This window comes from Amblyomma maculatum, chromosome 8, assembly GCF_055883805.1.
Source record: "Amblyomma maculatum isolate TAMU_Amacu chromosome 8, ASM5588380v1, whole genome shotgun sequence".
NCBI classification, from domain to species: domain Eukaryota; kingdom Metazoa; phylum Arthropoda; class Arachnida; order Ixodida; family Ixodidae; genus Amblyomma; species Amblyomma maculatum.
In genome coordinates this window covers 82,466,407-82,491,813 of record NC_139351.1, presented here as the reverse complement: position 1 = coordinate 82,491,813, position 25,407 = coordinate 82,466,407, and the positions used below count along the sequence as shown (strand labels likewise).

Below are 25,407 nucleotides of genomic sequence, written 5' to 3'. Positions count from 1 at the left end.
ATACCTAACTTAGTTTGAATTAAGTGCGTGCTGCCATCATTCTCCTCCCACTATAATCGTTACGTCGTCGTGACCACCACACAAGCGCAATAAACAAGTTCAGCTAGTCTCAGTCGCACGCTGTCGCAGTTTCAATGTGGGACTGTAGACGTTGGGAACAGCCCCAGGTGACATCGTAAAGAGACGGCGTGTCGTGATGCCACAGGTGAGGGGAGGGACATAGAGTAGAATGTGTTTTGCGGAGCAACTGAATGTTTGGAAATGTTTTGTCGTTAACTAGCGACAGCAAAACGCACTGCGCGTGAGTGCACAGTGGGTGCGGGGCAAGAAAAAGCCCTTGCTTTCCTTGAAAAATTTCTAGTACATCGATGTTTTTTCATGGGACTGGCACGGCATTCAGACTATTATAGCATGATTAGTCAGAGCTCGAGCAGCAGAATAAACGGCGATTCTGTTGGCCAGTTAATTATATCACGGAGTTTAAGTAATGCTGCGTGGGTTCAAGTCATACGAGTCCCTTTTTGTGCCTGCATGTTTCTTTCTCGGTGCCAGGGAAGGTCAGCGTATATACCGGGACGTACCAATAACCGATCTGCCTTCTGGCTTTGTTGTGCACCGCCGCACCTCTGGCCCGAGATAGATAAGTGGGTATCGGCTAGAGAAGAGTGCCATTAGTGCTATATACGAACCACATAAAACCTTTCACGTTAGGATTTTGCAATTATGAATGTCTATTGTGCTGAGGGATTTCTTCGTTCCTTCCTGCTTTGTATTCTTGCTACTCCGTTTTCGAACACTTATGGCGAGAATGTAGGTAATTGCTCCACAGAAATCTATAAAATGTGAGCTTGCTTTTGAAATGTTACCTGTGAACATCCATTTTCGTCTTTGTATGCTGATCCGACTTTGGGTATAATGTCCATTGAATCTCACCGCCATTTTTGTACCAGGGTTTCAGTTCGGCAATCAGCGCGCTGCAGATAAGGTCTGTGACAAAGAAACAGACAACATGTAACACAGACAATATGCTCGAAATTCTACTCCTTATTAGCATAGTGTGATTTCCTTGATACATGAATTATGACAGAGTCACCTAAGCCTGCCTACGTTTCTGAATGCGAAAGCTGTATAGTACTGTGGGAAAAACAATTTCAAATGACATTGCCGACATGTAAAACATTCTTCACTCAAGTATTTTTTTTTCGGTATGTGTTTGCTTACAGGTCCTTAGAGTGCGAAGCCTGACACTGCGCATGTAAGCCGTACTCTCCGAAATATTGGTCTGCAAGCATACCATTTAGGCTGCATTTGTGTCGCCGGCCCAAAGCCGTGTTCTAAACTATCTTCTTACTTGACTACTACGGTACATTCGTGCTGTGCACAAAGAGAAATCGTGATACCATCGAGCGCTGCACGACACATGGTTCCCGGTCGAAATAAACTGTAGGACTGTGTAAAAAATGCAAAACAAATATTTCATAGTTCTGTTGTAACCTCAGCCTCAGACCTTCCTGTAGCTCTGTAATCTTTTGTAGTGCTTTGGTGTTGTAATTACACAAAATTGCGGCGTCCCTGCAGAAATTTCTTTTCCCATAACAAGTTTGCGGTGAAAATCCGCACATGAATTCAGTTGTGACAACAAAATATTGTCTTTAATTTTTTTTCAACTGGTTTGCATTATAGTGTATTTACACCAATGTCGGAAAAACTGTCGCCACATGAGGGTTTGTCGGCGGCGAATACACGTACCCGAACGACACGCATGGACTGTCTTCGGGGGGGGGGGGGGGGGGGGGGGGGGTGTCATCGGTCGCTGATGAGCGTGGAAGCATCCACTATGATATCTCATGTTAGGCTTTTTGTGCGCATCATATTACCGCTTCGTGTGACAAACCTATTTTTACTGCTATCGCTGGGACTTTTATGACCATCTCACGAAACAGAACGACGCCCCCACGGCTTTTCACAAAATGGGACGTTTAATTCTTTCGTATTTAAAAGGAACGATTGAAGTATCTGACAAATAGATACAGCAAACATGATAACACTGATCAAGAATTCAAAACCCGTTCCCGTTTCCTTATATCGCTGCCTAAGCACAGCTGCAATTCACCTCACTTCAACACTACAGACTCGAGTATTCCACGGCTATCCGTAGATTCTCTTTCATTACTATCTTTGAACCACCACATTTTAGCTGCTTAAGCGATTTCGTCTGACATTTATTGCAGTGAGCCATGTGTCTATGCAGCTAACAGTGATGGTCCTAGTTCCTTCGTTTTTCCATCAGTCGCGTGTTGCGCGGGCCAGTCCGAAAGATGTGTAAACACGTGACTGACGGAACACCGAAATAACTGCGGCAGACCAGCCACCCCGGCAAACTAGCCACACATGCGACTGATTTCAAGTACTTACAACCGAAATTTACAGACACCACTATATTCGGTGGTTCAGAGACAGAAAGCAAAAAAAAAAAAATCTAATCCAAAAGACGTCGCAATTGCACAAGATATATCCGTGTAATGCGTAAGTGGTGCACCAATAAAGGTGAGCAGTTGTGAAGTATAGATCTGCTGATTCGCAGCAAGATAGGAAACGGAATACAATGTGTTTCTAAGTCTTGATTTATCTATCTCATATTTGCAATATTTCTTTACAATACGATACGCGCGTTCATTTTATATAACTACAAATGTAAAGAGAAAGCATGTAATCATTATACACATCAAGTTTCCACAAGATACCTCTCTTCCATTTTGTACATTTGTTTGCTTTCTTAAGCGCAGCGCGCCAATGTTTATTGTGTGTATATATGAGCTTACGCGTGTTTGTCGAACGCCTTGCATTAGTGCATATATTTTGCATTAATGCATACGCCGCGTAGGAACGAAAATGCTGTGGTTTAGCTCCGGTTAAACATAGTGTGTCGCGAAAGCTAGTACGTAAGATTACGGTCGTTTCACATGTTGCTACTGCAGCGAAAATGTGCGGTGGAGTCGGTGATGCCGCATTTCGATTTTTGCAGTGTTTTCACAAAAAGCGAACAACCACGCGAATTCGGTCAGAGGCATCAGTTTTTCCGTGCCCCTCCTCAGGTATGCAGTACTGTGCTGCTGGCAGACACGTAACCAGTCGGGAGGGGCGATAGGAGAGGTGGAGAGCACAGCGGTGAAACCGGTCGCGGAGACCGGTGCTTAAGTGACGTCACGCCATGCTTATTTCTTATTGGTCGGTCGAAAAGTGGTCACAGCGAAGCTGCGATCGAATTCCAGCAGGAAACTTGCCGTGGTCTGCGGCTAGAACGACGGTTCTTCCTAGTCGAATACCGACGGAATTCGCAGTTTCGCCGACGAAAATTATATACATGCGGAGATATATCCAAAAATATGGGACGGAGAAATCGAGAATACGAAACCTATTGTACCTTGTCTCTTTAACTCGCTGCTTGTCAACAAATCTACTTCTCGCAGCGTCAACACTATCGATGAATCACTTATGCAATCCCTGGATCCAGGCTGTGTTATTGTGATACCTTGTAGATAGATTTTTCATTCCTATCTCCAAACCACAGAATGTAATGCTTTCTGCAAATTTAGGCTAGTAGCTTTTTACAACGATCATCCGCTTCTCTTGCCAGATTGCATGGATGCCTGGTCTGGTCTGCCCTAGTCTTTCATTGTTCCTTTATAGTCTGGCATTACACATCTCGGTGTGAACCACTTCACACGTAACTGTCGCAAAACCAAATAAATTTCATCCACCACAGCAAGTTGCCCAATATTTGTTGAAGCCACTAAAACAGGTGCTTCAGAGGTAGAAATAAAATACTATTCTTAAGAGCATGTACAAAGGCACGAGCCGGACTCGTGGACTGCTCTAGCGATCCGTTGATAGTGTTGACGTGAAGTGAATTACAGCTGCACTTGAGTGAGCTGACGTGCTGCGGTTACGGCGACAAGACTCCTGACTGAGGAGTGTTCGCTAACCACAAGAGATGTTCTTTTTCTTTAATATCCCGTGCCGCAGTGGCTGTTATATTCCGTGCATACAGCGTCGCTTTTTCGAGTACTTTTCTGTAGCTGCTTGAGGCATTTGGCCCTCTGCTTTGGTTCGACCATTAGCACAGAATTGTGCTAATGGTCTGACTCCGACTTTTGTGCCCCGTACTTGAGCACACAGGCAACTACAAAGAGGGTCGCGCAATCTACCGGCAGCCATAACTGACCACCTGCCGCACAGTGACTGATACGTTTCCACACAGCCATTCTGTAGCTGCGCTGTATACCTCCGAAATCGAGATGATGAAGTTGGGGTCGTCTACAGAACGCCGCAGCCGTGGCTCTTAATGCTCGTCTATCGTTCTCAAATCAGCGCCAATATTACTTCTCATTTGAAAAGCTGTCTGCAGCCCTGCGAAAGGCAAGGCGAACTTGGGCCGCATGGAAGGCACGCACTGCATGAAAGCGTTCTTCTGCGCCTGTCGACCACAGAGCAAGGAAGCGGGAGGAAAACACCCATGTGTGCTCGACGTCCTGATATCCACAAAGCGTCCTTGGCTTCAGCCATCATCATTATCAGCCTGGCTACAATCAATACAGGTCAAATGCCTCTCCCACATTCATCTAATATGGCGGTGCCAATCTAGGTGCATTCATTTGATCCCGGCACAACCTTCAATCCCCTCTCTTCATCTCTTTCTGCCACCACCTGCTATGTTTTCCTATCTTGGAGGCAAGTCACACATTGCAGTTCCCACCTTTGCATTCGTGCTTACTTTTCGTAAGGCGTAAACAGCTTGTGAAACGAAGTATCCATGTTGGCGACGCCCTGCTTACATCAGCGTTTCCTCCTCACAGTGTTCTGTCACTCCAGCCTCATGTCCTCCTCCATCTACCGTAGGCTGGAGCGTTTCACTCTTTTGCATAGCGTTTCCTGCACTGCTTTTTAATTTTTCTTTTTTACGCGGGCAGTGATTGCCGCACTAGCGCCTTGGCGACATGAATAAATCTTGCGCAGTAGGATTGCGACCAACAGGTTGAACGAATCGCATCAAAAGCCACTAGAACTTGGTTCCGATGCAGTGCTGCCGCACCTTGGGTTGTTGCAATCGGGAAGGCCAAGACGATCGCACCACAGCCGAGAAAAAATAAACTGGCGGCACAGGACTGGTCGAGCTAGCCTCAAAGCTTCTACAACGACGCAGGGTTTTGAAGTAAGTGTGAATATTTTCTATTCTCCTTTTCATCGCCTGTTCCGCTGAACCTGCCTGTACGAGCTCAGCACATTTTCAATGCCGGCTTCGAGTGCAATCTTCTTGTAAACGTGGTATCCCTTACAAAAATTACTTTAGAGCTTGTGTTGACGCCTTGTTGAGTAGAGCTGAATCGACAAAGCCAACATGAACAAAGATTTTGAGTCTACTTAACCATTGCTAACCAAATCTTCGGTTGCGCTTCCCCAGGATAGTATATGTCGATAGATTTGAGTTGAGTTTCCGTTGCGGTTTTCCAGAGCATGTGAACAGCAAATGTACCTCATAATTGCACTAGATTAAAAGTAGAATTTGGCTCTATTGACAGATATTGAAAAGGCATGCAAATTACTGCATAGATGTGCAAGATACTAGGGAAAAAATATTTCGAGAACACTGTGGAATCTAAATTGCAGGAAGGCGACAGTCTAAGCGTTGATGATGCACATGGTGTATTACGTTTGCTCTCATTATCATGATGAACTAAACGCACCGTTGTTATCATTACTAATGTCATCATTGTCATTATCACTAATTGCATCGTCTATGTTATCGCTACTACCATCCAACCCCACTGGGGTGGAGCAAGGGTTAGGGCGCTTGAAAACTGTGCCTAAGGACGCGGGATTGAATCCCGACCTCTGAGGTCGCTTTTTAATTGAGGCGAAAAGCAGGGTACCCGTGTGCTGTGCGATGTCAATGTACGTTAAAGAACCCCAGGGGGTCGAAATTTCCGGAGTCTTCCACTACGGCGTCTCTCATAGCCTGAGTCGCTTTGGGACTTAAGAACCCCTTAAACCAGACCAAACCAAGCTTAAACCAGACCAAACCAGACCAATCCCAGGAGGACATGGGATTTATTTATTTATTTTCAACTATCTTCCTCAGGCAGACAAGGGAAATTATGATATGCGTTTCACGATTCCGAGCGTAATCATCAAGTGATGACGTCGCAATCTCGCGGTATCCCGCGGAATCTCGCGAAGAAGTGTGACTCTTCTCGTGGCCGGACGGACAAGGTCTTGGCCATTAGTATCAGCCATTAAAGGCTTTCGCCTTGGAATATAGCATGAAACAGAATTTCAACGAAGGCGGCTTGTGGTTTGTTAGTTGGGTGCCACATCCCGAAGAGCACAAAACTGCTGTAACTAATCGCTTGATTTCTACTGTCGGCAAAGAAATGAAGGGCCTCGGTTAACAAAATGTCGCATGTGAGCATGATTAGTTGCACTGTAATGAAAATAAATAAGTATTCTCCTGATAATTTTATATAACACTGCTGACCTGCAGTCCAGAACTTGCGTACATAGGGAGGGCATTGCGGAGTGGTATATATAAATGAACTTCATGTATAAAGTAGGTAAAGAAGCACCGGTGTCGAAGGTACTATTTATTACACGGTGATTGCTGCATATGTTCATATCTATTTTACTTGGCAAATTATTCTACAGTGTCTATACCTTCATGTACATTGCCATTCAAAATTTATATATCATCATCATGAACAGCGAAATTTTATTCCCTATGTAGATACTGATTTGTGATGTATTTATTCGTTAGGATGTATTTTATGTGCACTTTCCTTTGTTCTTAATCATGTGCATTTCCTGTTTTGGTCATTTGTCTCCGCTCATGTGAATGTCTAACGTCTAATAAATTTTTTTAAAACACATTATAGGGTCTTGAGCCAAACTGCTCCATTCATTATTACCTGTGAGAGTTGAATACTTATGAGTGTACGTGTTTGTAATGTGCCCAGAATCGTGTGTCAAAATCAGCCCACATCTAATTACTGCAGATAACGCTGAGATATAGGCTACATCTGAGAACGCCCCTGAAAATTGCTTCGGCACACCATCGTTCATTGCTTTTTGGGCCAGATAAGATATCGTGGCTGCAATCAACCCAATCATTTGTGAATTCAGTCCAATAATTTCAACATGGCCTGAACATGAAAATAGCTACAAATAATGCTGAGAATGCTCGCTCAACTCTAGCAGGGTGAACACTTTGTCGTCGATATTTAACTCTGCCTCAACATTTTGCCTACACCCGCCGTGCATGATCCCAATACGTATTCAAAATGACGTGTTGGACTCCAAAACCACGCCAGGATCATGTTTTGTAAGCGAGAGCAATAAAAATACGTTCTCCACACAGTCTGACATTGGCTTTGGCACTGGCGTTGTCCACGTCAGCATTTAGCTTACACATGCGGCTTGGCACTGCAAACTGTTGACCATTGCCATATTTCTGCGCTGTTATGTGCCATGTCGTTTTTTCTCGTAGGCACAGTATTCTGTGTGTTTGTACGGGGGAAAACAACCATCAATCATTAAAGAAATAAAGTAAATGCTGCTAAAACTCTTCACATTGTTTGATGACAAAGAAGCTGACATCTCAACAGAGCTGAATAGCACAAAGTAGTTGTTACGAATGATAATTACACATCTGATGAATTTGGGTCCAGCCTGAAGACACGATGCGGGAACAGCGCTGACTCGGAAATGATAACAAAGATATTTAATGCAACTAAACACTGAAATCAAAGGGCTCACTCAAAGACTCATGCGATGCAGTTTTGAGAAATGCGCAGTGTTTCAGTACTGACTGCTGATATAGATCTCAGTCATACGACGGCCTGAAAGGACAAGAATAAGCCAAACGTTACCGTAAAGATTACATCTATGTTCTCCCGCAACAAAATACTAACGGCATAAAAACCTAAGTGATTTTGGCGACGGAGGCACCGAATCAATGGCCTCATCTTTCCGGGATATAAGATCCTGCTTGGCAAAACTATTGCACGAATGCGAGAAAACAATGGAATTTCATCTGGTTGCGAATGGAAGGGTTCCTGGTAGGAAGGCCTCAAATTCGAACGTGATTTGAACCCATTCTGAGCTTACCTAACGTTCATAGCATAAATATTGTTTAAAAATTACCATGAAAAAGGTGCAGTTAGAAAAACAGTTTGTTAATAGAGAATAAATACATCTATGCTTCGCTGCAACGTTCGCAGCCTAATAAGAATTTAGGCAAGGTCTTAGAATGTCTGCTGCTTACTTGAGGAGCATTCATTTGCATTTGACTATGTAACCGTTTCTGAAACTTCGCTCTATCAACGTAAAATGTATATATTGTTTTCCTGCACTAGAGAAACTGGTAAGGGAGATGGGGGAATTGGGCTTTGTCTTCCTTGCTGCTTCCTAGTTTGACAAATCAATTTTCTGCTCATTTGGAGTTTAGGTTTTGTCAATTTTCCAGCCGTATAATTGTCATTATGTATCGTTCTTCAGGTGAAAAATCCCCAAGTGATCGAAATTTGTAGCCCTTCACTACGGATCTCTTTTCTCTCTTTCCACTTTCACTCTCACCTTCCTTCCTTTCCTTACGGCGCGGGTCAAGTGTCCACAGAGCAAGTGTGACAGATACTTCGGCTTTCCTTTCTTGTGAAGAAATTATTATATTATTACTGAGGCAAAAAATTTGAGGAATGCTTGTATGCTTGTATGTGCCTTTGCAGAGCGCTATTAGAGCGCTCTGGGAGGTGAGGGGTGGCTGCTCCTGGCCCTACGGGGCTGGGAGTGGTAGGTCACCACCGCTTAATTGTGGCGGGGGCTAGCCTGCCACCGGATTTCTATCTGTTGTAGGCCGTTATTGCACCCGCTACCGTTTCGGTGATGAACGACGGCTGTTGCGGCACGCGTCTTTCTCACCCTCTTCTTTTTATTTCTTCTCTGCTTTCTCTGATTTAAACTGATTTATTTATAGGAAGGGAAAGGCGCGGTAATTGTCTCACTTGTTTTCTGTGGACACCGCAACCGCGCCGTAAGGGAAGGGATTTATTTATTTGTAGGAAGGGAAAGGCGCAGTAACTGTCTCACTTGTTTTCTGTGGACACCGCAACTGCGCTGTAAGGGAAGAGAGGAAGGTGGGAGTGAAGTGGAAAGAGAGAAAGAGGAGCCATAGTGGAGGGCTACGGAGTAATTTCGACAACCTGGGGATCTTTAACGTGCGCTGACATCGCACAGCACACGACGCCTCTTCGTTTCGCCTCCATCGAAACGCAGCCGCCGAGGTCGGGTTCGAACCCGGGAACGCCGGCACAGTAGTCGGGCGTCTTACCACTGCACCACCCCGGCGGGGCAGGGAAGGGAGGAATATGGGAGTGAAAGTACAAAGAGAGAAAGAGGAGCCGTAGTGGAGGGCTACGGAGTAATTTCGACCACCTGGGGATATTTAACGTGCGCTGACATCGCACAGCACACGGACGCCTCTTCGTTTCGCCTCCTCTGCATTTATTTATTTATTTATAGGAAGGGAAAGGCGCGGTAACTGTCTCACTTGTTTTCTGTGGACACCGCAACCGCGCCGTAAGGGACGGAAGGAAGGTGGGAGTCAAAGTGGAAAGAGAGAAAGAGGAGCCGTAGTGGAGGGCTACGGAGTAATTTCGACCACCTGGGGATCTTTAACGTGCGCTGACATCGCACAGCACACGGACGCCTCTTCGTTTCTCGCCTCCTCTGATTTAAAAAAACTGATTTATTTATAGGAAGGGAAAGGGGGCGGTAACTGTATCACTTGATTTCTGTGGACACCGCAACCGCGCCGTAAGGGAAGGGAGGAAGATGGGAGTGAAAGTGGAAAGAGAGAAAGAGGAGCCGTAGTGGAGGGCTACGGAGTAATTTCGACCACCTGGGGATCTTTAACGTGCGCTGACATCGCACAGCACACGACGACTCTTCGTTTCGCCTCCATCGAAACGCAGCCGCCGAGGTTGGGTTCGAACCCGGGTACTCCGGCACTGTAGTCGGGCGTCTTACCACTGCACCACCCCAGCGGGGTTTCGCCTCCTCTCTTCAGTGAAGTGAAGCAGAAAGAGAGAAATGGGTGCTAGAAGTGGAGGGCTTCAGAGCAATTTCGACCACCTGGGAATTTTTAACGTGCACTAACATCGCACAGCACATGAACGTCTCTCTGTGTCGCCTACATCGAAACACAGCCGCCAGCGGTCGGGATCGACCATTTCCACGTCCGAACAATGCTTTTGAAGAAATATTACGGCACATGTGGTTGAGAGAGCATTCTTTTTTTTCTTGCGTTGTTTATTCATGCCAGCTTGTAAAGAAATTTTAGCGGCCCAAGTTGATTTTATTTTTGTTTTTCTTTGTAATTTTGGCTGCCTGCATAGGATTGACATTGGCAAAACATATTTTGAAACGTGTCCGTTGATGCACGATGATGCTTATGCAACAATGTTCATGTAATAAAAAAGTTTTCACGTCTACAATTTCCCGTCACAAGAACGTTCTTGCATGAATCCCTAACTAACTTTAAGTCAGGGATCAATATGTTGCTGGAACATGCCTTGCAATGAATATCTGGAGTAAAATGTCGCAAATGAAACTTAAAGACTATAAGCTTAGGGTAAACATTTGGCAATTATTTTTCTTAATATTATGAGCTTGATAAATTTATCACAGGCAAGAAAAAAAAAAACTATCTGCAGAGCTCTTATAGAAGTGGCATGAAAATAATTCTGAGCATCTATTTTCAGGTATAGAGACTGTTGACTCAGTCCAAGACTCAAGAATGCAAGGAAAAGAGGAAATTGTCCATTGGAAAGTGAGCATCCTCATGTATCCTGTAAAGAAATTTTTCACGTCATCTTTTTCTCTAAGCCCAAAAAGAGTTGGACGCTGCTTCATGCACTGGGCCTCATTGCTGCAGAGCTCTTCCGATGAAAATCTGGTATTTGATGCAGTGTCTACTGATAGTAAATTGAGCCCTCAATTCAGGAAGCACGTGGATGAAGCGAGCCTTCATGAAATGGTAAGTACCTGCAGCTTTACCTTGTTTGTTGCTTGTAAATACTACAAATTTCTATCCAGGCTGATCAGCATAATGTATTACAACAGCATGCATGGGTATATTTACTTTCGTAATATACTTAAATGCTGGCTGTTGTTTGCTCATAAAATATTTCCTTTGAATTAGAAATAAACAGTCATTTGGGTCTGTTCTGAATAACATAACAAACATGAAAGTTGAATAAATGCTTTCACGTGATATAATCGCATTTAATTCTATGAGCACTCCAACTCACGCTGTACTTTCGATGAGCAGGTAAAGACACTTATGCTCTCTAGTTTTTGGGCTGCTTCAGGAACGCAGCAAGAGAGACTGCCGTTTTTGGAAACTCTAAATAAGTGCCATAGCGGGAAATTTACGTAAATAATACGTTAAGCTTACTTACCACTGAGCTCTAGGAAAGTAACTGACTTTGTAGTATTTTAGCTTCATTCATACATTCCCCTCTATACAACTGTGCTCATCGACCGCAACAGGCGTAAGCAACAAAACATGCAATGAACGTTCTTTCATTCACTCACTCTACCTGGCAGCTCAGTGGCGCCTGCAACTTTGGACGACCAAGGTCTCCTTAATAGACTCTGACATTTCAGCTGTTCGCGAGGAGCACATTCTATTCTCTGGCGAACATCCGGGTCCTTGTTCATTCCATAGCTTCCTACCGCCGACTGCTTCCGTAGTGCACCTAACATAGCTTAGGGTTGCACAGGGAGGGTTTATGGTGACACAGGCGTGAATTCGAATCTACTGTTTGATGCGACCTTACCTCAGCCATCAAGTATTGCTGTACCGCACTGTAAATGTCACAGAGAAAATGCGGAGGGCGAATACCTTCAGAGCAGAAGTCGTACCCCTTGACGGGTGTTGTGGTAAATACCTGCTGGTTGTCACAGCCTGTTCAATGTGTTTTGGTGTAGAGTGAATGCATGTTCGCGCTGGCATGAGCATTTTGTCCGTTGCCATGGGACCTACGTCACATGCGAGCGGATGTTAACAGGCAGTCGTCCCGGAGTGACGATACTGTCAGACTCTCAATCCGCGTGCAGAAATTTTCAACGGGGTAAATTATCTAAGGTAGCGCACCAAATCCTTACTTCCACAAGCGAGCCAACAAAACAATACACTCAAACACTAGTTTGGATTCCGGGGCATGCAGGGATCACGGGGAATTTGTACGCAGACAAGGTAGCCCGAGGACATGCAACCTACCGTGCGCCCAACAGTCTCGCGACAGAGGACCTGATTCCGCTTGACCCTGACTATACCACAATACTACAACACTACAGAGGCTTGCGGAAAGTATATCCGGAGCCGCATAAAAAGCTCAGCAACGAGGAGGCCATAGATCTGAGGCGGCTACAGACGGGCACCTTAATTAATTTACACATATTACACATGATGCATCCCACGACATTCAGAGACGAGTGCCCGTGGTGCGGGAAGACCCCTACCCTGTACCACATAACACGGGAATGCAGCTCACATCAATTACAAAAAATTGAAAACCCAAATGAAAGACAGTGGGAGGCTTTGCTGGCCAGCTCTGACCCGGAGGCTCAGCTCTACCTGGTCAAAAGAGCTCGCAAACTGGCGAAAGCCAGTGGTGCCTTGGACTGGGGGCGCCAACCGCTCGTCATCCTCGGTTGAAGAGGCGAAGAAAAAGATCCCCGAGCAGTTAATAAAGTTCACTCACTCACTCACACACTCGCGCTGGCATGACCATTTTGTCCGTTGCCACGGGACCTACGTCACATGCGAGCGGATGTTAACAGGCAGTCGTCCCGGAGTGGAGCAATCGACGGCTGTCATTCAACCTGTTCCATGTTAACACTTATATTCAAGGACAATGTGAAATATAGGTTTAATTTACAGGAGGAAAATTTTTCAAATGCGTTTTTTTTTCTTACATGCGTCTTTGCACAACAACAGCAGTTCTTTTGAAATTCAAAATTTTCTTGCACTATATTTCGTATGCAAACCAATTGCTTCAATACGTAGCAGTGAGGTGGACATTGACACACATGGAAGTTCATTCTTTTATGGTTCTTTGCTCAGCATCTAGCAGTGCTTTTGCAATTAAATTTTCTCTTGCAGATATACGTGGGCTGCATAGACTGCTCATACGAACACATAATGAGGAAATTTCGAGAATCATCGCAGAAAGAAAAAGCCTATAATACTCTCTACAACAACTGTCAGACTTGGCTCCTATATTTCCTTCAGCTGCTGGGAGTCACCATTCCACAAGGCGTTAAAAGCATCGCCATGCGAGTAAGGACTAGGTTTCTGGTTTTATTGCAGGAGAGTTGTGTTCAAATAAGTTTCAACACAAGTGTCAATATATCAAAATCTTCTAATGCGTTTTATAATAGCGGTTACGCATGCGAAGCTCAATATACCAAGAAATGATTGGTTGGGTCGGTTATTGGGTTTGACTTCACAAAGCGACTCAAGCTATTAGAGACGCCGTGCTAGAGTACTAGAGGGCTCCAGAAATTTCGACCACCTGAGCACCTTGCATTGTGTGCATTACACCTGGTCACAAGGGCGCTTTGCTTTTCGCCTCCATGAAAAAGTTGGCGCAACGGCTAGGAATTCATCGCGCAATAACTTTTTGAGAATCTTTTTTTCTTCGAGTAATTGTAGACTGGACTGACCCTCCCCACGAAGTCGCTGCCTTCACATGTCCATTTTCATTTCTTGAAGGCGTCAAAATTCATTTTTAAACACAATGGTATGTGCTTGTATGTTTTGTATATATTGTAAAAGAAGGCTAGGTCGAGACGGCGAGGTCGTGACGGCAAGGACAGCCAAGCCTTGCCTAGCGTTTTAATCCGATCACGAACCCAGGCGCGCGCCGGAGCCGGTGCCGCGGGACGATGATGATGGTATGTACAAATGAAAGAAGATCATGGCATTTACAAATGAAAGAAGGTCCACAGAAAGCTCACACAATTTGCCCGGGGGGTCGGAAGCGGCCAGCCTGGTCACTCCTAATTAACCGATGTACCGCGGCGCACAAACGGTTTCAAGCGAGAAACATGAACAATTTCAGTTCCACGGTGGCGTCGATCGGCTGGGGGATCAACAGGCGTGACTTTGTAGTTAACTGGAGAAGTTTGGCTGATAATCTCGTAGGGACCAAGGTAGCGGTGGTGGAATTTGTCACTAAGGCCAGGGGTGCGCAGTGGTGTATACAGCAGTACTTCGTCACCGGGACGATAAGAGACCACGCGATGCGTAGAATCGTAGCGACTCTTGCGGTCTTCCTGGCACGCTGCTGTGTTTAGGCGGGCAAGATGACGGCATCTGGCCACACGAGATAAGAACTGGGTAGGTACTGATGTGGAGTAGTCGGGCGTAGAGAAGAAGGAAGCGTCGAGAATTGTAGTGGGAGGACCGCCATAAACGAGGAAAAATGGAGAATAACCGGTAGTCCGTTGTACTGCTGTGTTATAGGCGAAAGTGACGAATGGTAGAATAGTGTCCCAATTTCGATGATCCGGTGTGATGTACATGGAGATCATATCCGATAAGGTGCGGTGAAATCGCTCAGTCAGCCCGTTAGTCTGGGGATGGTAGCTTGAGGTTGTCTTATGAAGGGTGGATGACGCGTGAAGAACTTCGGCAACGACTGTCGATAAGAAGGCCGTCCCGCGGTCACTTAGGAGCACCCGAGGAGCGCCATGACGCAATACAATTGATCGCAAAAAGAAATTTGCTACTTCTTGAGCGGAACCGGTAGGTACAGGTGCTGTCTCAGCGTAGCGTGTAAGGTGGTGGACAGCTGTTATAATCCAATGGTTACCCCCATCGGAGAGAGGTAGGGGACCATATAAGTCAATGCCGACTACGTCGAATGGCGTGGCGGGACAAGGAACAGGTTGTAGAAGGCCAGCGGGCGAAGACGTCGGCCGTTTGCGACGTCGGCACAGAGGGCAGGATGCGACGTATTTGGCAACGCAGGAAGATAGGCCAGGCCAAAAGAATCGTTTTTTCACTCGGTCGTAGGTTTTGTCAACACCAAGGTGACCTGCAGTAGCGTCATCGTGGAGAGCCGCCAGTATACGTTGACGAAGCACACGCGGCACGACTGGGATCCAGCGAGTTCCATCAGGGCAATACACGAAGCGGAGTAGGATGCCATCTTCGAGCCTAAAATTGCGAAGTTGTCGGCGAAGCCGAGCATTGGGTGGGTCCGAAGCGCCAATAAGGCGGTCGATGATGGGTCGGCAGTAGGCATCGGCTAATTGCTGTGAGCGGAGAGCGTGTTTGTTTTCAGAGTCATCAAATGAAGCTGTTGTGATATACGTCGGAGAAAGAGATGGTCGGCTGTGGTCATAGGTGGAAATGCATTGGGAAGAAAAACAGCAAGCCGATTCCGAAAGTGGACAGCGAGAAAGAGCGTCGGCGTCTTGGTGTTGGCGACCCGATTTATAAGTGACGTCGAAATTGTATTCTTGCAGGCGTAGAATCCAACGGCCAAGTCGGCCTGTCAAATGTTTGAGCGAAGACAACCAGCAAAGAGCATGGTGATCGGTCACAACTGTGAAATGCCGACCATATAGGTAAGGGCGAAATTTTTGGACAGCCCAGGCACTCCTGCTCGGTAATGGTGTAGTCTTTCTCAGCTGGAGTCATAGTCCGACTGGCGAAGGCAATCACTTTCTCACGCGAAGTTGCATCGCGCTGCAGGAGTACAGCTCCAAGACCGAGACCACTAGCATCAGTGTGCAGGATGGTTGGAGCGCTGTCACTGAAGTGGCCAAGAACAGGATCTGATGTGAGGGCGTGCTTCAGATTATTAAAAGCGGCTTCGCACTGTTCAGTCCACACGAAAGTGCTGCGTGCTTTAAGTAGTTCATGAAGTGGAGCAGCAATACTTGCAAAATGCCTTATGAAACGCCGGAAATAAGACGCCAGGCCGAGAAAACTGCGCAATTCTGTAATCCGTTGTGGACGAGCAAAGTTCAAGACCACGATGATTTTTTCAGGGTCTGGACGAATGCCGTCATGGCTGACTAGATGTCCCAATATTTTAATTTCCTTCTGTGCAAAGTGGCACTTCTTGGTGTTGAGCTGAAGGCCCGCTGAAGCGAGACACGTGAGGACCCCATTCAGGCGCGTGAGATGGTCGTTAAAAGTTGACGAAAAGATGACAATGTCATCAAAGTAACATAAACAGGTTCTCCATTTTAGGCCACAAAGCACAGTATCGATCATTCTTTCAAATGTCGCTGGTGCGTTACAAAGTCCGAAAGGCGTAACATTAAATTCGTAAAGGCCATTGGGAGTTGAGAAAGCAGTTTTTTCTTTATCGTCCTCGTGCATAGGTATTTGCCAATAACCTGAGCGGGGGTCCAAAGTCGAGAAATATTCGGCGCCTTGGAGAGAGTCAAGGGCGTCATCAATTCTTGGCATTGGGTATACATTTTTGCGGGTTGTTTTGTTGAGTGCCCGGTAATCAACACAAAAGCGTATTGAGCCGTCCTTTTTTTTAACTAACACTACTGGGGAGGACCATGGGCTTGTCGAGGGACGAATAATATTGCGATGGAGCATGTCATTTACATTTCCTTCAATTACTTTTCGTTCAGAGAGCGAAACCCGATAAGGCCGTCGGCGAACGATAGAGTTACCTTCAGTAATGATGCGATGGTGCGCAACACTAGTCCGTCCCAGTGGTGGAGAAGTGGCATCAAAAATGGCTTGGTGGTGTCGAAGCAATGTCAGCAGTTCTTGGCGTTGGTTCGGCGTGAGGTTAGGATTAATAGTCTTTGTGAGAACAGAAAGAGAGACGTCTGGCGAAACACGGCGCTGAGGCAGAGGGGCGGTGAGCACCATCAAGGACAAAGGTTGAACATCCACCATGCAGGGGAGAGAAGATCCTTTTGGGAGCACGAGGGATTCACGTGAAGTGTTAGTGGCCGCTACTGTCGCTGAGCCGTTGCAGAACCTCACAAGACTAGACGGGAAGGCGATACCGCGTGCAAGATGACGATGAGATGGTGCGATGAGTACGTCCCCGTCAGTGATGTGGTCAGAAACAACGGTAAGCAGTTTTTCGCACTGAGGAGGCAAAACAGTATCAGCGGCGGCAACTAGGGGATGATGTCGTTCAGAAACTTCAGATGAAAAATCGCTGTCTGTCATATGGATAACACGGTCGCCACAAGAAATTAACGCCGAAGCGGTTGACAAAAAATCCCATCCTAAAATCATCAGACGCGCACATGGTGAGAGCACAGCAAACTGCACATGATGGCGGACGCCGTCAATAACAATTCGTACGGTGCACTTTGCTAAAGGGCGCAAAGGGACGTCATTGGCTCCACGAAGTTCAGGCCCATCATATGGTGTCGTCACTTTTCGCAAACGGTAGCACAAATCAGCGTGAATGACAGAAATTGCAGCTCCTGTATTAATCAATGCTTCGACAGGTAATCCTTCAGCGAAAACAGAAATCACATTATACGGGCGATCTGGAGGACTTTTGGTAAGTTCGCAGAGTGCAGTTTGACCTCCGGAAACTGCAACGCTTAGTTTTCCGGATGGCGGACAGGGATAGTTGTTGCGGGTCGGAGAGGGGAAACTGAGCGGCGGTATGGGGATAGGGACCGACGTCGGGATGCATGGGTTCCATGAGGCTCAGACGAGGATTCTGGAGGTGGGGATGACCTTCGAGGTGGGCTTGGAGTAAACCGGCGTTGATAATATGACGTTTGAGGGATGTCACTTTCAAAGGTATCGTAACCACGGCGCTCGTTCTGGAGGCGGCGACGACAGACGCGGGATATATGTCCTCTAATACAACAGTAATAGCAAATTGGTCGGGAGGGGCGCCAAGGTGCGTAATAGGGTGGTGCAGGTTGAGCCGTCGTTATTGCATTGACGTGATTGTAGTTTGGTGCCGGTCGAGGCGGAAGAACTAAAGGAGGGGGGGATGCTGCGACGTGCGCGTAAGTCGGTACTGAGCGGGGTGCCGGAGGGCCAGATGTTATAGGTTCGGTGATTGTTGCCAGCTCTTCTTTGATGATGCTGCGAAGACCTGCGTCATTAGATGTTGCGGAAGAGTGTTCGCACCCGTGTCGACAGACAGGCTTGAGCGCCTGGAGCTCCTCGCGGATGATGGCTCGAATAAGTGCCCGCAGGTCGAGATCAGCATAGGTCGGGCCAGTAGCTTTGGCGGGCTGCAATCGGGAGGACTGCAGCTGGTCGATGCGTTGGCAGGTCGTAATGATGGAATCAATAGTTGAAGGATTCTGAGCAACTAGGATGTTATACGCCGTAGAATTGATTCCTTTCAAGACGTGGTGTGCTCGCTCATGTTCCGCCATGGTGGGACTAATACGCCGGCAGAGTGCAAGTATGGCCTCTATGTAAGACGCATATGACTCATCAGGACCTTGACGGCGTGAAGCGAGCTTGGTCTTCGCGATCTCAGTCCGAACTGCCGGGTCGGCGAAGTAGTGTCGGAACTGCTGTTTGAAGGTGGTCCAGTTAGTTGTGTGGGGCTCGCGGTTGATGAACCAAGTCCTGGCGACCTCAATAAGGTAGAACGAGATGTTGAGAAATTTCAGAGCATCGTCCCACCGGTTGTAGGCACTGCAGCGTTCGTAGGTGTCAAGCCAGTCATTGACGTCTTCATCGCGACGACCAGCGAACAGCGGCGGGTCGCGCTGTCGTGTGGGCACAGTCGGAGGGGGTGGTGCAGCCGAGGTAGAGGGTCCGGCTTGTTCGTGGGTACTGTCGGTAGACATAGCGATGGTGGCAGTTGCCAAACGGCGACCGGAACGTAGCTCCAGCGAGAGGCAGGGCCCAAGGCAGCAATGGGATCAAATTTCGCCTCCACCACTTGTAAAAAAAGGCTAGGTCGAGACGGCGAGGTCGTGACGGCAAGGACAGCCAAGCCTTGCCTAGCGTTTTAATCCGATCACGAACCCAGGCGCGCGCCGGAGCCGGCGCCGCGGGACGATGATGATGGTATGTACAAATGAAAGAAGATCATAGCATGTACAAATGAAAGAAGGTCCACAGAAGACTCACAATATTTGTAATTCCATTCCCCTTATGTAATACCTCCAGAAAGATGTATTTAGGGAAATAAAATGATGTTACGTGCTGCGATCCCGCGTCCTTGATTTCTGCCTTTGAGCGTCCTTACCCCTGAGAAACCATGCCGGGCCGGCAAATAACGGCCTATGATTTTATTATGCATTCATGAATATGTAAGGGAAATGCATACGAGCCCTCTAGGGAGCTAACTATTAAGGAAATGTTGGGCATTATACATTGGAAAGAATATGTATGCTGCAAGGTATTGAAATAGTTGATCATTTTCTTGTTCTTAGATGTGACACTGAAAAATATTTAAACTTTTGTTCGGATTTTCCTTTCTACTATGGCTCAGTGGTTAGAGCACTCGGATGTTCATCTCCGAAGACGCGCTTTTAATCCCGGCCGCCGCAGCGTCACCTTAATGTAGGCGAAGGGAAAAGGGGCCCATGTACTCAGGTATGTCAGGAAACGGGGTCATAATTAATACAGTTCATTCTGCTGTGGCGTTCCTCAACACCCTTGTCATTTTGAGACGCTAGACACAACATACCACGCCATTTTATTCCATATTTTTGAATCACTCACTAGGCTTATTTCTGTGGTAAATAAGAGGTGCTTATGGTCAATTTCTGCGCATGCTTACAAATAATCGAGAACCTCTCACCTTTCTTAGCGCCTACGTACATTTCCTGTTTACAATTGTTCATTGCAGATCGATAGTTCCATGGAAGCTCGGCCGCAGAAGTTTAAGGAGATCTTCCAGACTGTGGCAAAAGACTTTCAGTCATGCTCAAAAAGAGTATAAAAGTATTTTTGTACTTGTCTGCTAAACTAACTGAAGACTGAGATTGCATCCTGGCTCAATTTAACAAGCTGCTGACGTGTATTGAAAAAAATTGTCAACACCTGATTCGTTTAGCAGGACTAAAATGTCGCACTTGGTTGCATCATGTTGGGTCATGATTAAAGACGTTAGTGATGTCATAAAGTACTTTACCGTTTGTAGGGTCGCAGGTCGTCATAGCTCCAGATCGCAAGTAAAGTATTACGCTTCACAAATACAATCAGATGCACATTATATAGGTCACACAGTGCTCAGAGAGATAGTAAAGGAAGTATATTGAAGTGAATGCCAAACCTCTTTCTAGCTTAAGCTACGATGATTTAGAAATAGGAAATAGATAAAAAATAAATTAATCCTAACTGGCGATTTGTTCTGTACATAATGGCATTAAGCCCATCTTCTAGATAGTCCAGAAAGGACCTGTGCTCTGTAGCCAGGTCTGAGTCGCATATACTTTTCGTTAACCACAAAGCTCAATACGTAGAGCTTGAGCCTAATAATATTTTTAAGCTACACGCATTCTTTTGAAATGTTTTCTATGCATACTGCTCTCGCTTTTCGCAAAAAATCAATGCATGCGAAATGAGGGCCCAGATGTGATAGGAAGCATACGATCACTCTGCTATCTGCCGGAAAAAAACAAATGAAGGGAAAAAAATCACATAACAAAAAGATATGCACAAAAATAAACCTGCTGAGTTTTCTTGGAACGGTTATTCTGTATAAAGGAAATAATGCCCCCTCTCTTGTGTTTGTCTCTTTGTTTGCGCTTACTTTCCCCGTAAAATAATGCATTCTTTTCTGCTAAGTTATAAAATATTTTCCAGGTATAGATCAATGTTTCCAGATGGGTCAGAAACCTCTAATTCATCTCAAAAAAGTAATCGTTCTGTAAAAAAAGTATATGAGAAATCAATATTTCACGTATACTTTCCACATCGTAAGGAAGCGATCCACCCCAATGTTATGCGAGTGTGGCCTTCAGTGACACATCTTGAATTAATGCATTCTGTAACAGCTAAGGTTTTAATTGCCGTTGCCTCTATGTGTGCTTTGGGTACATTGTAGTTGTTTTATTGCCTGTTCTGCAGCACATGTGTAGTATGTGAGATGTTGTTTATTTTGCTTTTGTGCATGCTACTATTACTTTTCAGGTAGACAAGTTAATCAGCTCATAATATGTAGTGTTTGATTTCCCAGTCGAAGCTAACTACAGAACCACGTAAAAGATACGACAAAATATTCTGTAGTTCTGAGGTAACATCACACATTTGCTGTACTTCTGTATATTTTTTGTGTTTTTCTTTAGTTTGTATTTTTGTGGTGCTTGGTTAGTACACGAAATTATGATGTCACTACAGAAATGTCTGTTGTCACTGCAAATTCACTGCCAGAAACCGCACTGAAATTTTGTTGCGACAAAAGCAAATTTCTTGTTGTTTTTCTTTGATTGGGTTGTGCGTTCTTGCTGTATAACTTCGGGCATGCATCGCCAGTTCAGTACGTCATATGCGGCTGTTCCCATCATCTCTGCAATTAGAATAAAGGAGGTGTGTATAAATAAGAAATAAATGAAAATGTACACGTCTGAACCTTTGGTCAATATTTACTGGTGGAAAACGTGGAAGTGTTGCACACAATATCAAAATTCCCATTCCAAGAACCTGTTTCCGCGCCAGATGGTTGACTTGAGCTTGAGCCGTGAGGTTCGGGAAAGGTGTCTCGCTGTTCAGAAGTGTAAAAAATAAAGCCATCACCTCGTGCTTGGCCCTTCAAGGCCGCTGCGAAAATGTCGCAATAATTGTGTCGGTTCAGTGTATATTGACTCAATGTTCGGAGGCAAATTCATAAATAGCTTTCCAAAGGTAAGTATAGTTGCCTCTTGAATGTGCCCTTATGACCGCTACACTTTTCACCACACTATCCATTTCTATAACGATGGGCTGTGACGGCTAAGATGACGTGCGGCAGTGACAGGCGTCATTAAAGCATTCAAGAACACGATAAAGCCCGCTGTTCTTTGTTGTTTTACAAGCGTACAGTTTCGGCCATATTGTGACTCCAGTATGCGTCTGATGGTGGCGACACTCACAAAAAGAAAAGATTTCCTTCTGTCAATCGATATGAAGCTAGATACGTGATCCCATTTTATATCAGTTTTGTAGTTGATAGCCCCAGTAGAATATCTAAAATGAAGAGATACACAGATACACTAGTATATTGTTGGAGAAGCAGAAAAGAGTGGAACCTTACGGTGCAATTTGTGTGGTAATGCTAATAACCTCTTCTAAAGTTTCGCAGTTATACCAACAGAGTACCGCATTGCTTGTATTATGTAAATAGAGACAGAATTGCTGTATTGTTATGTTTTGCTGTATATTTATGTCTTATTTTGAGTGCATTGCCATGGCCGGATATGGCTACCTGTAGATTTTTTGGCGGGAGTGGATTTGCAGGTGCGCTTTGCGGGCGGGTGACTTCCTTGGTGTGAATGCGTGCCTGGTATGGAAAATGATAATTGGAATAAATGTATCACAATAAGGTGAAATAAGAATGGTCAGTTATAGTCATCAGTAAGATTCTAGATTGCAATGACTGTCTATAGGACCACTGCCGTAGCAGCGCTGCCTCACGACGTCACGATGTTTGTTTTCAGGGACTGCTTTTCCTGAACACCACTGCAGTCGGTTTCCGATGCGTATGTGGCATATATGGTTTTCGCCTTAAACCCATGCAACGTCGACCGGGAAAGAGCCCTATCCAATTCATTTATACATCAGGCGAAAATACGTGGTTTTTCTTTTGCACGTTTTTTCTTGCTGCTTTTTCATATGCGCACATTTTGTATTGTAGCAATATTGTTACTCGGTTCTGCCGATGGTATGAGTATTTTCGCTGTGAAATATTTGAGAGTGCTGCAGAACTTCCACTGGGAAAGGCGAAAGTGTGAGCATTGGAGCATTGTTTGGGGTTTTGGTGCGCCAATTTACGCATCAACATTTGTTGAATGTTTATTTAACTTGTATTAGTCTGGTTTGTTAACGTTTTTATTTTTTTATTTTCTTCAAAGCCGTCTAGGCCCTTAGGCTATACAATAAAAATTATGGATACGATCGCTAGAAGTTGGCGTTGAGTGAGGTTAGCGCGATTGTTTGGGACGTATAGAGGGATGGTGGTTCGATGTCTGGGGTAGACAATATTTTTGAGCATAAGCTTAGGAGGAGACGCTCTAGCGACACGCTTTGATGATACGCTCTGGAGACGCTACCCGTGAGCCCAGAAGAGCTTTCGCATTAATGCAGCCACCTAAAGGCGGTAGAGCTAAGTGGCAAGCTTTACAGACCACAGAAGCACTAGCAGAGTAGACAAGGGATAAGAGCGAGCCGACGTCAAAGGTGGTGAAGACAAAGGAGACATCGGCCGCCAGTCAACTTCATGCCTGAATTAAAAGCCTGGCAGTGCCCCTCCCGTTGGAACAGGCATCGACCCGATGCCGCATGGAGGAGAAAGCAGAAGCGTAACTGCGGATGTGGCTAGAAGATTTGATAGATGATCATCGAAATTCGTGAGGCATATACGTGAGTGTTCATTTTCTACAGCATGCTAGAAGATTATGTTATCGCGTATGCAAACAAATGGCAGGGGCATTAATACTCGTTTCCGAATCTTTATAGCACGGTGGCAGCTTCCACTTAGGTGACCTAGACCTAAAGCTGATGTCCTGTAGCTGAATACATTTTTAACTCGAAGGTTTCGAGCTAAATGGGATCATCTAGTGTTGTGATTAGAGAAGCGAACACTCATATGCCATCTACCGGACGCAGCCTCCTGATGTTTTCTGATGGCGAGGCTCAATATGGAGGGTGCAAGACTGCCAGTGTGTTCAGTTCCGTGCTTATCCTTTCGTATGAAAGGAGCTATTCAACTTGGCAGCTCGTTCCAACTCCAACATGCCTTCTGGCCTCGTGACGTCACTCCACCCACTGACCAGTCACACAGCTCGCGATTTTTATAGTTAAAATAGAAGTCCCGGTGCGTCACTGCACCTTCGACATGTCAGGGCTCGGCCGTGTCAACTGGAAACTCACTTGCCAGGGGCATATTAGTGATTTTTAAAGGAAGTTATGAAAAGCACAGGCCTAATCTAAAGACTATGAGTTTGCTTTTATGTTAAGTGATATGACTGTGACGTGATGTGATGTAGCATATGTCTGTGATGTGACTGTACTAACTTTTATATCCACTCACCCCCTTCCCCCAGTGCAGGGTAGCAAACCGGTTGCGGCTACGGGTTGACCTCCCTGCCTTTCCTCCTCATCTTCCACCTCCCTTTAAAGGAAGAGCGCTAAAAGCCCCACTCACCAAAAATCCGGTGTCGTCGGCTAGTGCCGACCGCCGGCACTGACTTTGTGGGCGAAAAATTACGAGCATGGCGTTGGCAGGTTCTACCTGGTCGCTGCCATGGCCGCACACTGTCTTGGCGTATAATAGCCTGACATTACGTTTGGCAGTGGCTGCCAACTAGGGCCTTTCTTTTTGTATGAAAGGGTTGTAGCGACTCGCATGGCATGCGTCCGGCACGTGCCGAAGAGAAGGAAGCAGCGCCGGCACGAGAGCTTAGGAACGCTCGCGACCTTCGCCTCGGTCGGACGCTGCCGTCGTCACCTTTTCAGCTTCTCCTCAAATAAATGTGGCCATTGTCGTCCCTGCCTGGCGATCTCTACATTTGTGGTGACCCGGAGAACCGTGCCTTCACCCCGGTGGCGTCCTAGGATGGCATATTGGCAAGGCACGGCTTTCGACCCGCCGCTTCCGATGTTCCGGCCTCCAGGCGTCGGCGGGTGGTTCGCTCAACTGGAGGCTGCGATGTACCAGAACTGCATCACCATCCAGCAGTTCAAGCACACAGTCCTCTCCGAAATCTTACCACCTGACATCCTCTACCGGCTTACCTGCCCTGCCTCGAGTTGCCGGCCATACGATGAGCTGCGTGCTGCCGTCCTGGCGTACTTCAGCGAAAGCTGCTGCCCGCTGCCGCTCTACGACGCGGTAGACCCGCTTTCGCCATCACTTACACTCCCATTATACAAGTGGCAAGCTTTGCCGTCATTCAAGTGCTGGCATGCGAGTCGTGTGAGGCAGCAGCACCGGACTTCAGCATGTGCCTCGATTTCTCGCACCAAGCTTCCTGCTCATCGTCTGCAATTGCCCTCCATCGCGATTGCGCATCAGTGGGCTCCGCAGTCACCTCGCTCGAACACCACGCGCTATGCGACGCAACATCTCTGGTTCGTGTCACAGAGCCTATGGCCACTTATTTTGCATTTGTCGTGCACCTCCCGCTTTTCCAAGCCCCTGCCAGGCAGCAACATGTCAGCTT

At 46.2% G+C, this 25,407-nt stretch overlaps 1 protein-coding gene across 1 annotated transcript; it reads left to right on the top strand.

The window, feature by feature from the left end:
- Positions 1 to 5,067: 5,067 nt before the first annotated feature.
- On the top strand, positions 5,068 to 21,831 carry LOC146181633 (uncharacterized). Its single transcript, XM_084576633.1, has 4 exons — positions 5,068 to 5,212; positions 10,812 to 11,086; positions 13,220 to 13,396; positions 19,896 to 21,831. Exons 2-4 carry the CDS (start codon positions 10,847 to 10,849, stop codon positions 19,986 to 19,988), a joined length of 510 nt encoding a protein of 169 aa, XP_084432759.1. The 5' UTR covers positions 5,068 to 5,212; positions 10,812 to 10,846; the 3' UTR covers positions 19,989 to 21,831.
- The last annotated feature ends 3,576 nt before the right edge of the window (positions 21,832 to 25,407 follow it).